Source organism: Cicer arietinum, chromosome 5, assembly GCF_000331145.2.
Source record: "Cicer arietinum cultivar CDC Frontier isolate Library 1 chromosome 5, Cicar.CDCFrontier_v2.0, whole genome shotgun sequence".
NCBI lineage: Eukaryota > Viridiplantae > Streptophyta > Magnoliopsida > Fabales > Fabaceae > Cicer > Cicer arietinum.
Genome location: NC_021164.2, coordinates 63,540,119 through 63,553,750, shown reverse-complemented (window position 1 = coordinate 63,553,750; position 13,632 = coordinate 63,540,119). Strand labels below are relative to the sequence as shown.

At 32.3% G+C, this 13,632-nt stretch overlaps 1 protein-coding gene across 6 annotated transcripts; it reads right to left on the bottom strand.

The window, feature by feature from the left end:
- Positions 1-2,418: 2,418 nt before the first annotated feature.
- On the bottom strand, positions 2,419-11,567 carry LOC101508050 (uncharacterized). Of its 6 annotated transcripts, none has more exons than XR_001143995.3 (12): positions 10,522-11,564; positions 10,168-10,328; positions 9,708-9,768; positions 7,923-7,988; positions 7,738-7,823; positions 7,492-7,555; positions 5,804-6,016; positions 5,073-5,138; positions 4,200-4,279; positions 3,977-4,111; positions 3,487-3,541; positions 2,419-3,005 (listed from the first exon to the last, which is right to left on the bottom strand). XR_001143995.3 is itself a non-coding variant. In XM_027334972.2 (11 exons), the coding sequence occupies exons 1-10, from the start codon at positions 11,278-11,280 to the stop codon at positions 3,994-3,996; spliced, it is 1,674 nt and encodes a 557-aa protein (XP_027190773.1). In that variant the 5' UTR covers positions 11,281-11,565; the 3' UTR covers positions 2,419-3,005; positions 3,977-3,993. The 6 variants fall into 6 exon arrangements, 2 of the variants coding, with proteins under 2 accessions (XP_027190773.1, XP_012571772.1); XR_001143997.3 differs by having other exon boundaries at positions 2,419-2,968; XR_001143996.3 differs by having other exon boundaries at positions 3,004-3,041; positions 3,486-3,541.
- Between the last annotated feature and the right edge of the window lie 2,065 nt (positions 11,568-13,632).

Below are 13,632 nucleotides of genomic sequence, written 5' to 3'. Positions count from 1 at the left end.
ATAATTCTTTTTTTCATTTCAACATTTCCGAAATTGAAGCAAGTGTGAAAGAAAAAAAATTCGGAAAACTTTTTTTTCAGTTTTCCTATACACAACTTCTACTCCGGAAAACTTGAAAAATGTTTTCCGGTACAGAACATCATTTCCGAAAATCTTTTATGAAGTTTTCCGGTACACAACTTCCACTCCGGAAAACTTGAAAAAAGTTTTCCAGTACAAAATATGATTTCCGAATTTTTTTTTTTAAATTTTTCTGGAAAACTTGATTTTTAAATTTTTTTATTTATTATAGTAGTATTTATTTTTCAGCGGACAGTAGGGGTGGGAATACGCCAGGCCAGGCCAGGCTTTGCAAGGCCTGAGTCTGGCCTACGATTAATTTTTTAGGCCTAAGCCTGGCCTACGGCCTATCATAGGCTTTTTTTTCGGCCTGGCCTGGCCTTTTTAAAAGTCTGGCCTGGCCTGGAAGCCTATTTAAAAGCCTTATTCATATTAAAATATTTAAATGCTCTCCACATACCAATATCAATGTACATATCTATATATATTAAACAAAAAATAATTTTTCTAACAAAATAATTTTTAAAAAATCTGAAACAAACATCCTTTAAACCCTAAAACATAATTCTTAGTTTCAAAGAATAGCTTTTTTTTTTGAAACAAATGTACCAATTATTACCTCTCAAACAAATATGGAAGGACTATTGAGTTATTGACTAATTGAATGGCTACCAAATATGGAACGACTACTAAATATGGAATGGCTATCGAATATGGAATGACTACTGAGTGATTGTCTAATTGATAAAATTTAAAATAGGAAATAATATTATTAATATAATAATAAAAAATAACATTAATAAATAATTAAATATATATAGGCCGGCCTGTCAGACCTAATAGGCTTCTTTATAAGCCTGAGCCTGACCTATTTAAATAAATAGGCTTTAAAAATAGCCTGAGCCTGATCTTTTTATTAAATAGGCCAGGCCAGGCCAGGCCATAAGTAGGCCAGGCCATAAGTAGGCCAGGCCATAGGCCCCTGTCGGACGGCCTAGCCTATTCCCATCCCTAGCGGACAGCAAGAATACGTGACTTTGAATCTTCATCGTCTGTGATCCTATTTTGAAAATGATTCGTCACATCTCTCGAGCCACGATTTATGGAGTATTAATTATTAATTATGATATATTAATTATTAACTATTATTGAATGGTGTATTAACTATTTTGGAAATGATTCATGTGACAACATCTCTCGAGCCACAATTTATTGGATATTAACTATTAATTATGGTATATTAATTATTAACTATTATGGTGTATTAATAGTATATTAATTATTGAATGGTGTATTAATTATTTATGGTGCATTTATAAAAATAATATAATAAAAAAAAATAAAAAAAAATAGTGTGTACTGAAAATCTTTTCGAGAAAAATTTCTAGAAACACCTTTTGTACTGGAAATCTTTCGAATGAAGTTTTCCGGTACAATTTTTCACTTCTGTACCGGAAATCTTTTTTTAAAAAATAATATAATTAAAAAAAAATAAAAAAAATAGTGTGTACTGAAAATCTTTTCGAGAAAAATTTCCAGAAACACCTTTTGTACTGAAAATCTTTCGAATGAAGTTTTCCGGTACAATTTTTCACTTCTGTACCGGAAATCTTTTTTTAAAGGTTTCCAGTAACAACCTACCTTCTGTACCAGAAAACTTGAAAAAAGTTTTCCAAAAATAAAATGTATACTGGAATTATAGTAAAAAAAAATTAAGGATATAATTGGCATTTCTAAAAAATTATAGGGGTATACTAAAAAATTATAGGGGTATACGTATAAAAATGGGGGTGCAGGGGTAAATTTTTCTTAATGGAAATGATACCCCTTCTAAGAGAATACTCCTATCTGAGATGAAAATCTCTCCCATAACTCAGTCAATATTTCCTTCTACACACTCATCATCTCCTCCTCACTTCCTTTATAAACCACCCTGCCTTCTTTTTTACCCTCCAAACACAAAGTACCACATGTCTATTTTTGTAGAATTTCCCTCAATACTCACTTCACTTTCTTACATGCCTATCAATATTTGTATATATCAATTTGCTATTCAAAGCCTGATTTCAATAGCGCTACCGCGTCCCGATGCCTTTTTGATTTTCATGTTCTTTCTGAATCTCAGAATTTCTGTGTTGACGCCAGCATCAAACTCTGACCGTCAAGGTCTGATCCCACACAGCACCCCATAGTTATAAAAATAGACTACATGGCTACCAACAGTCAACACGGGATCTTCTGGTTGTCAGTATATAACTTTACTCTTCAGAGTATTTCATTTAAGATAACATCACAAATTTGTTTTATAAGTTTATTAGGGAGTACTGTCCCACATCAGGATGAATGGTTTTTGTCTAATAGACAAAGTGATATTTGTTTATATTCTGCAAACTGGTATCTTATTCATAGTGTAGTTTACAATCAAACAAGGTGCAAATTAGGAGCTAATCAGTACCTAAGTTGCACCCAAATCACTTTTTATTCAACAGAAAGCATCATAATCACTGTTAACCAATACATGTGGTAATCAAAGAAACAATATCTGAAGTGGCCAGCTCGCTGTACAACATCAACTTGTAAAACAATCTACCTGATTGTCAATATCCACATCAAGTTATTTTTCACCGTATATAGAACTTCTTTTATAAATAAACCTATTTGGAACCCCGTGAACCCACCAGGATTCGGAGAAATATGCTTTAACTTGTATAAATAACAGTGTTGTTCAATACTTCCTTAAATTTCAGATTAGAAACGGGCACACAAAAATCAGTCAATCTGAATTGCTGGGTCCTTGACATTTTCTACTTCAAAAGTATAGTCACATTGTAGCCTCGTATCATAAAAAATTAATTCAATGCACCAGAAAATTCTTGATCGTTGAAGCCAGATGTAGAGCGATCACTCCCTGAAAATTAAGCACGTAGCCTAGATCAGAATAAGCCCTGAAAATTAAGCACGTAGCCTAGATCAGAATAAGCATGTCATAGAAGCAGTCAGAAACATTGATTGGCAGCCTTGAAGAAATAAACTTGGTAACGATGAAATATTTGAACTGTACAAGTTTAAAATCTTAGCACAGGAGATAGATTTGCAAAAGCAACATAACGTATTTATTTCATATAAGAAAAATAGACAGAGCAACCAAGCACACAATATTTGCTATGTACGACTAAAAACAGATAGAAATATTATAAAGAAACATATGAACAGAGAAAGAATCTTATACATTTTAAGATAAGAAAAAAAATCTCACATTGGCTGTAAAAATGGCAGGGAAGAAACTCAGAAAACTGTACCAGAACAATCTATAAATTACAGGAATTTACACCGGACATTATGCAATGTGACATTTTAAATGCATTTGGTAATCTCACTCTTCAATCTTCAAACAGTAAATTAAACATATCTAATATACTTACACACCTTTCCATGAAATCGATAGAAGACTTGCCTCACTTTGTCACTTTTCAAGGTAAACCTGAATATGAAACCACAGCTAAGAAATTTAAATCTTTTCGTCCGAATCATTCTCTTACACCCGAACATAAAACGACAAAAATCAAATAAAATAGGGCTGATGCACAGAGAAAACAGGCAATTAAGATCATTAACAGTAGGGTTTTGAATATATCCAATAGCTGCGTTCAAAGTTAACAGACTTCCTTTATATTCCTCACTTTCTACCCCTTTCTACATTCCAAGTTTGACAGTTATTGAAACCTCTCTTAAGCTCTACGAATGCTACGTCGTTGCAATCACTAATCAACACAATGCACATTTATCTCATCCTCATGTATCTATTACCTCAGCAATTGCCAAGGATCAACACAGTAACCAATAACTAATGATGCGATGTGACATTAGTTTCAATAACCAGAAAAAATTTATGAGAAATATCGAGTAAGCATTATACCTTTTCTGGTACTCTACCTAGTACTTGCCGTCTACTTGTACCATCAAATGGCGATAATAACGTCCCCGTATTATTCTGTGCCACAGAAATCGAATCAAGTGGGGGAACCTGAGTTGCATCCGCTGCTGGACAAGCCTGCAACCAAATATTAATTAAAGAAGTATTTTAATTCTCTCCAGTTTATTATCAGCATTCAGCACACTGGAAAATAAAAACCACTTACCATCTTACTAGACACCTCTGAATTCCTCTAGATATGGGCCGGAAGAATGGTGGGTCACGTTGAGCATAAAGCAGACCCACCTGCCAAAGACCACAAAGTGGTTAAAAAAGGAAAGATTTCCATATAAAATATTTGTAGGGACATGGTGTCAATAAATTATAGTTTGCCAACTTATTTAAAGTAATTCAAAGCCTTCATACTACTAAATATAAGTAAATATTGAAAGCTTTCTTGTTGGGAAAAAGGCTTTCTTGTTGCAGTTGTTGTATACTACCAAATAATAAAATGACATGAGTTTTGTTTCCAAATTTACTGAAGTTATCATTTGATTCATTTAGCTAACTCCTCCTATGGGACAAGTTAGGTTGTTACTTTTTTGAAGTTCTGCGGTAAAAAATATGTAACTCACCTAGCTAATATTTAAATTTTAACAGTATTGAATTTCAAATAAAAGTTTGGTCAGAATAAACAAAAGGGTTAAATAGATTTTCGAACTCCATTGATGGAAGGGACCAAAAGTGGTGATTTCTGATATTTGAGGGATTGAAACTGAAATATATTTTACAGGGACCAGTAACAAACTTGGCTAATTTTACCGGGACCAAAGAAGATTTCAAGAAGAAAAATAAAATAAAATAAACTTATTGAAAGATGCAATTGCAAATGTAACTGCAACTATCGTCTTAAAAGTTCAGACTGGATGACCTAGTTACTAGTTTTTTTTTTAAGCTAAAAATTTGTTAAAAATAAAAAGAAAAACAAAAACTAGGGGACATGACCTAGTTACTAGTTAGTAATACATAAGTGGCAAGGGGTGTCCTAAAGGGTCATTGGGTTTTCTGGAAAAGATTTCAGAAAACAAAGATGATTTACCTGTAATAATGCAACAGCAGAAGGATCGTCAAATATTTCTTCACTATATTCAATTCGGTAATTGACCTGACATGAAGATAATGATTGGTGAGACCAAAGAGATTACCATTCAAGCACACCTTTACACGGTCGGTATGTAAACAAAATAATGTTATCCTCAGTGTAGTAAATATCTAATTGTAGTACCGGATACTATTTCCATAAAGACGAATGCAGATGGGAAATTAGGGTTTTTCAAGGATGCATTCTGAGATTGCATTTACAAGATTTTGCCTTTAAATTGTCTACCCACATTGTAGTGAGGAATTCAAACCATTGATCGAAGCAAGATTTTTCCTCCAAACTTTCCATTAACTATTTCAGAGATTAGTAGAAAACAACAAAACTCAATAAAAAACTGATTTCTGAAAATAAACAATAAAATAAAATACCTTAAGTTGAATAAACGTCAAAGCCAGTCATATATGTCTAATTCATGAATTTTGCCTCAACATCATAATGGTATATTTTCAAACAACACAGTGGATTTGTGTTTAATAAAAAAGAAATGTTTAGATTCATCGACTACACTTCAATCTTCCCCGCCCTCCAATAGACACAAACCATTGTTCCATTTGAGTTGGTGATTAGGTATTATATCTCAAAAGTGCAACCAAATATGTTTAGTTTTCCAACAGAACTGTTGTCCCACAAAAAAGAAAATTAAAACTGAAAAAGATGAGCACATTTACCCCAAAGTCTGCATTAACCAGACATTGAACAAAATCCATCAACTGAATCTTTGCCCACTCCATGCGCAATTTAGGGTCATCAACATGTGGAGGATGCCTCCAAGGTGCACCAAAACGTAATTTGTCGTCTGAAACCTTACCATTGCGTACATCAATTGCAAAGTTTTGCAAGATCTCCAACGCTCTATCCAACGCAGGATTCACGACAGAAATCTAAACGAAGTTGGATAATGCTACGCACCATTAATCACACATACAGAAGTGAGAAGACTATTAAAAAAGTAATTTAACAAAAACAAAAAAAAAAGAATGAAACAAATCTTCCCTAAGGTTGTGAAAAATCACAAACCTGCCCTCCACAAGAGACCGAGGGAGAAAAAATAATCTCCCGCGTTTTTTATTCTCTGAAAGAACTTAAGTTATGGGATTACAGGGAGGGATGCCACTACTATACAGAGATCCTTTAAAAACAGTTTGATACATGCCTATGGTTTTCAACTTTTTGATCTCATTCTCATACAGCATACATTTGTAACTCTTTGTATAAAAAATCAGAATATTATATTTTATATGTTCTTTTAAATAAATTACTTTAATTGGGCTGTCAAACTGTTGAAATTTACTGCAATTTGATAATGTACTCAGTGTATAGGATTTTCTTTCTGTGGTGAAAATGTGACTTAAATAACGTGTGTATTAAGTGTATCAGAGTGACATGCGCATAGTGAAGTGATTGTCTGAAAATTTAGTTGGTGATGATAGAAGAAACTAAAGAAAAACAAAGGTGGAAAACAAGACTGCAATGAATATATGAAATGGGAAAGATGCAGAAATAAATCATAAGGACAAAAAAAAAAAAAGCAAGAATAAGTCTTGAAAGGAGCACATGAAGAAATTTCTAACAGAACTTGATCTTGATGATATTTACTTAATCTTAAGACTTCCCCAAAAATATGTTCATATTGTAGTTTCACATGAAGGCTACTCCAATCATAGAGGGATACCGTAAACAAAGGAGACTTTCAGCTTTGGAGACAAAGGGAGCTTTGGAAACAATGGGATGTTAATTATAATAGTGCCCCTGGTGTAAAATTTCCCCCCAGATCTGTAAAGGTGGTCATATGTTCCATTAATTGTGAAGAAATTAGACATAAAATTTGACATGATTTGGGTAAAAATTTAATGGCAAGTTGGAAACTACCTCACCATAGATTACTTACAACTAATATTGACTTTTTATATTACTCAAATTTGGGTTTCAATCCTTTTCTATTTTCACTTATATAGCTGCAATAAAAATTCTTTTTTGTCAGGTTATGTGAAAGATGATTTGTGGGATAATTTTTAGAAGGCAGCGGCTTAGTCAATGATGAAGTGAAGGATCCTGACTTATTATGAGTCTTGCATAATGAGTAGCTCAAACTACGAATTCAAAAGAACAAGATCTGTATAAAGTGAATAATGTATATATCTCAAAGTCCTTTTGTTGTATTTTGCTAATTGGATATTGACATGTTGCATTTTTTATGTCAATTTTTTTTCTTCTAATTTTATCGTCCACTCCTGTTTTTACAAGTAAACCTTGACCAGGAGAAAGACGATAGTTCTCCAAAAATCAAATAACGCCCTTGATTATCGTTTGAAGACAACAATAGGATTCAGAATGAAAGACTCGGTTCAAAACTTACCTGTAAATATGCTAGATAAGCATCTACAATGTCCTCGAATGTACTAGTTCTGTCTGCTGTTGTCCTGCAGTTAAATAGAAATGTCGGGCAGTAAGAAATATAGTACCAATTATAGGTAAAGATTATACAACACCCCCAATAATGCAAAGATCTTGCATACAATGTTCAAAAGTGTATTATTGCTTAGACTACATCATAGACAAGACATTGAGAGTAATAAAAGAATCCAAAATAAATAACTCTTACTTCTGCAAATAATTGCTTTGTTTAAGAGCATGAAGTTCAAATAGATGTCGAGGGTTTGGCCCAAGTACCTCAGCAATCACATTCCACTGAAATTTAAGAACTAATAATTAAAAGTAGCAGAAATTTCCAGGAAGTAAAATAAGAACGTAAATAAATTAAAATTTGTTTCAAGATAATATCCATACTTCTGAAGGACTAAAATAGTCGGCAACCATATGCATTTTAGCTTCTTGTGGAGTCCACCCAAAGGTCTGCCAGCCAAAAGTAGTTGAATGAATAACATAATAAACTATAAACCAAATAACAAATGAAAAAGGTCTTAGATAGACACACATATCCATTATGCAGTTGCATAAAACAACCATAAGGACAAAGTATCTCAAATCATCTTGACTTCATAACCAAATTCCTGAGGCATTTGTCATCTGTTTGATGTAATCAAAATTAATTGGACAGCTACTAACTGTCTTGATGAATTTTTATGCACCTATATAGGGCGAATACAGAAACAGTAACATTGTTCCCAACTACAATTTACCCATAGTATACTTATTTGCACTTAGCATAAAAAGCAGCATTAAATTAGTTAGATTGAAATATATTTTAAGACCATAGAACTTCTTCCACTAGAGAATCTCAGAACATCAAGTTTAAAACCCTATCCTATAGCTTAAATCACCAGTTAATTTAAATCTAGTTGAGGTAATATCTACATATGACAATTAGCTTCATATCCTCCATATAATCTCTCAAATAGTTCACCCACCTCTCTGTAGCAGCACTACCTCATCATAGTTGCTACAGTGCTTTTGGCACGTTTTAGAAAGTGGTTGTAGCATTAAAACCAGAGGTACCAACCAATGGTCAAGTGCAATCAAATAGATAAAGGAAGCTCCTCTTTCTTACATTGTTTGTCTTACATGGGATGGCCATTGGGCACCCAAACTAGTATCTGTTGTTCAATATGCATTTTTAACCAAGTTTGCCAGAAAAGAGTAATGGTCAAGGACAAAATCAAATACAGCCACAGAGGAAAGAAGAGAATGGAAGCATTTGCCTTGTTATCATATAACCATGCATGATGCATTTGTTGCACTGTTACTTCTTCAAATTGAGTATATATGTTTTGTGTATGCCCAAAAAGAGAAATAAAGGCTAGGATTGAGCAACCCTCACTCATGGTGAAATAGAAATGGATAATCCCCATTTGTGAGCATCTGCTCCCAAAACGTGCATATCCATTAAAATTTCAGCAAGAGTGGTACCTCTTATACAGACTATTTAGTTGCTACTGCATTGCTGTTTGATGAAAATGATGAGATTGTCCTATATTGTAACAAGTCTTAAAAGGATTCCAAAAAATTAGCTTATCAACAAAACTATTTAATAGATTTTTTCATACTTTTGTTCCCCATCCAATGAACGAACAAGGATTGCATCTTAGCTTCTAGGATATTGGTTCCTCATTTTCCTACTATGTATTTAGTATTCAACTTATTGCAATTTCAATAAGCTCCCTAGGATAGCTTATGGTAACAATTTACAATTATACATAAATTAGTTTAACTGTCCTCCCTCTTTGATTATAGAAATAGTTTATACACACGCGCTCAATTGATATGCACTTATTACTTATTTGATAAGCACTTATTCTTTTATTCAGTAAGTGCTTAATCCAAACACCTCTCACTAAAGTAGAAACAACATATATGAAATGAAGAATAAACAAGTAGAAGAAAAAAATAAAAGAGGGAAGAGAAACCTTGTCAAACCAAAACCGATTTCAAAACTTTAACTGTTTTGGTTAAATGATAGTATTTCTTAACGTTACTCTCTGTAGATAAATAACTTTCACTTAGATTCTCTACCTACTAGGAAGTAGGAAGCAAGCCCTTTCGCGATAGTTCCATTGTAGCCGTGATTGTAGAGAGAGGGGGAAAGAAGGAGTGAGATGAAAGTTATTCAAGTACCTCACGCGAGATGAATATCTCCATATATCCAAAATCCAAGAAAGCTTCGTATGAATAATAACTGGAGAAAACAGAGGGGTGTTAGAATTTGTAGAAAGGAAAGGAAAAAAACTGTAGAAAAGGTGACACCAAATATTCCAATTAGTGAAAATGGTACCCAAGAATTAAAAAAATCAGAGCAAAGATATTTCCTAGAGTAAAAACAACGGATACGTCACAATCCATCCAAGGCTCTAAGTTCATATTACAGGCCCTCACGTCACAAGCCAAATAAAACCAACACAAATGAATTCTGAACCATTTCATTGTAGAACAAACAAGCTCAATTAACATAAAATCCGATGCCATAATGCTAAACAAATTGAATTGCATTCCAGCGACAGTTAAACAACTAAACCAGAACTTTACATAGTAAAAAATAGTTGGGGGAAGGAAATGAAGCTTAAAAGTAGAAAATAACCTATCAGATGTCACAAGGATAACAGGCAAACACTGCTCATTAGCGCCCAAAGCAATTATTCTCCATATCAAACTATCATGATAGAGTGGTCCACTGACTGAAAACTCGTCATTTTCGATAGCATGCTTTAGAACTTCAATATTGTTAATAACCAGCTTCGGCTGCAAGAAACTCCAATACATCATCAATCAGAATAACCAAAACACAAAATACAAAAACATACAATCCAAGTTGATTTTACAGCAATAAATAAAAGAGGCATACAATGCAATTCCTAAACAAAAAAAAAAAAATTCAGAAACCATAATGACACTAAAAAATGACTATTTACCCGGATTGCTGGTTAAAAAGTACCTGAAAATGATCAATTTCAGCAGCCTGTGACAACAAATCCAGCAACAAAAGAGGCCAATCAGTTGAAGAATGCGTGAGCCTCCTAGAAAAATTACCAGTTCGTTTCATATGAGCAATAGCATTCGCCCTCCACCCTTGCTGAATCTCAATAACTTTCTTCGCGAGCTTCAACGCCACCACAGATTCCTTAAAATACGAAGCTTCCTCAACCGACAAAACACTATTCTCCTTTTCCCCAAATCCCAAAACCCTATTGATCTCCTCGGCATTACACTGACTCAACATCGCGAAAACTGCACGGTCCCACAGAACAGCAGGGGAAGCCTTATTATAATCAGGAGTGTGCAACACGCGCCGAAGCGCGCCAGTGAGACCGTGCCATTTGTTAAGTGAAGTGAATATCTGACGTGAGGTAATGGCGCCCAATCGGAGAGCCTTCTCGGCCATGGCTTCTAGACATTGGTCGAGGCTTTTCCGGCAGTCGGATAGATTGGGAGGTGGGGAATTGGACCATGAGTCCCATGGAAATGATGGACCGTTATGGGCTTTAATGGTTTGGGCGAAATCGACGTAACCGGTGATGTGAGGACCTTTGTTCCAGTTGTTGAGTAAACGTTCAAGAATGAGGGTGGTTTTTCCGACGCCTCTGGGGCCGTGAAGGATGAGTGGTTGATGGACACGGTGGTGTTGAGCGTGATTGTTGAGAATAGTTTCTAGGAGGGGTCTTGGAATTATTCTCCATGGTTTTTTTGATGCCATTTTTTTTCTATTGAAGTGTGGTAACTCCGAAGTAAACAGTAGAGGGAAAAGGAACAAATGAGTTTTAAGGGTTTTGGGGGTTTAGTTTGGTGACGTCGTTCTTATTACTACGGTTAATTTTAACACGTGAAAGGTTAATAATGAGAATTAACGGTCTACCTTTTCCGTCCATTTTTATAACGGTGTTGCTACTGTAGTACTTCTATCTCCTTTCTGTGCCAAATTTTCATACATTTTTTTTCCGGTTAGATTCCTTCTTCATCCAACCTAACCTTCATATCCTCCATCATGAGCTTCGAGAGTTTGATGCAGGGGAATATAATATAAAGTTGGATAAATATAAATTAATATTGTAGCGTTATAAATATTATTTTATTATTGTCTCATGAATACATGTTAACAAATATTTGGAAATTATGATTATGTATTAAGTGTTCAACTTTATAGTTAGTGTGTGAATTGAAAATAAACAAGTTATATTTACGAAAGAGATACATTAACAGTGTTTATAGGGAAAATATATAAATATTTTAGTGTACTATACCTATTTGGTGAAGAGTAGGGAATACGCTTAAGAGACCATCACATCATCACATGTAATGTCATCGTGTGTCCGACTGCACCGTGCTTTATGGTGTATTATTTTTTTGTGCTGAGAAAAAGAAAAATTAATTTTTTTATCTTTTAATTATCTTTCTACTTCCCTCCGATTTCGTATGTTTGTTTTTTGTGAATTAAAATGTATTCATTGAATTGGTAAAAAATTATTCGCGCAAATTTTGCTTAGATAGGTGGTAGAATTCAGGAATCTATTAAATTTACAAATCGCACAAAAAAAACTCCAAAAATTTTGAGTTTTTTCTTTTCTCACTTCTTTTGCTTCATCTCATATTTTCCTTTGTCCATTTCCTCAAATATATCCTTTCAAATTTTTGACTAGTCTTACCATATTTCGAATGGTGGTACCACAATATTTAAAATTTGTTACTATAAAACAATTTTTTATAGTATTGTACGAAATCGATATAATATATATGAGTTGTTTTATCTTTGGGACGTCGTGAATGACCGTCTGTCTTACACAACTTTAAACAATGTCACGAGAATAACTTAGTTCGCAGTACAACCGAGTAATATTTTTTTTTTATTAAAATTATTTTTAAAATAGTTTTTCGAATTTAAAAACAACACAAATATAATAATATATATATATATATATATATTTGGCATACATTTTATCATAAAAATAACATGATATATATTATATTTAAATGATAAAATTATCACTTTAAAAAACCAAAATTTACTACGTAAAAAAATGTAAAATAATTACATACTTTATTTTTCAAATTAACTTACAGTATTTTAAAATATTATAATTAAAATATAATAAAATAATTTATATTAAAAAAAATGTAATTGACACAACAGTTTGATTTTTTTTTTTTAATAACAAGTAATCAAGTAATTGTGTTTTATTTGTTACATAATACAAGTAAAAAGTAATATTGGAGGATGTGGGTGGGCTCTACCCCTCCACACATTGAACTATAACTGGGATTATATAATTACATGACATAATTTAAATATCATTATATTATTTTTTTTATAAATATTATAACAAAAATTTTATATAATCTTTATTAATAAATGAATTTTGGATCCATTAAATTGATTTATGACCCTAACCTTATATAAAGAGTCGATGGAAATTTAATAAATCAACCAGGCAGAAATTGACTCTAACTAATTGTTATAATTCATTTTAATTAATATTTTTTTACTAAAACTATCTTTTGCTTCTAATAAAATATAACTTAATTATCAAATATAGATGTTATTAATTTAAACGTCTTATTTCAGATTCAAATAAGATAATTGTATAAATTAATTATTATGATATTTATTATACAAATAAATAAAATAGTTGTACAGAGTTTAAATTTTCCTACAGACTAACTCCAACTAATTGTTACTCAATTTTTTAGAAACAAATATTTGAAAATCTAAGTGACTCTATTTTCCTTCTATATCTTTAAAAATATAAGACATTTTAAAATTGTTAAATAAATTTTTAGTTTCTATAAAAATTTTACTATTTTATTTTTAGTTTTTAGAAAAAATTTCGTCAACTTTTAATCTTTTAAAAAATGTTATTTTCATTTTTTTCTCTATATTTTAAAATTAAATATTATATATCCTTCAAAAATTTTAATGATTTTTTGCAGTAATGGTTAAGATATATTTAACAATTTTCATGCAAAGAAATATAATCTTTTAAGTTTTTTGTGTTTAAAAAATTATATTTAATTATTCATTCGTTTAAAAAATTTAAATTTTTGTATGAAATTT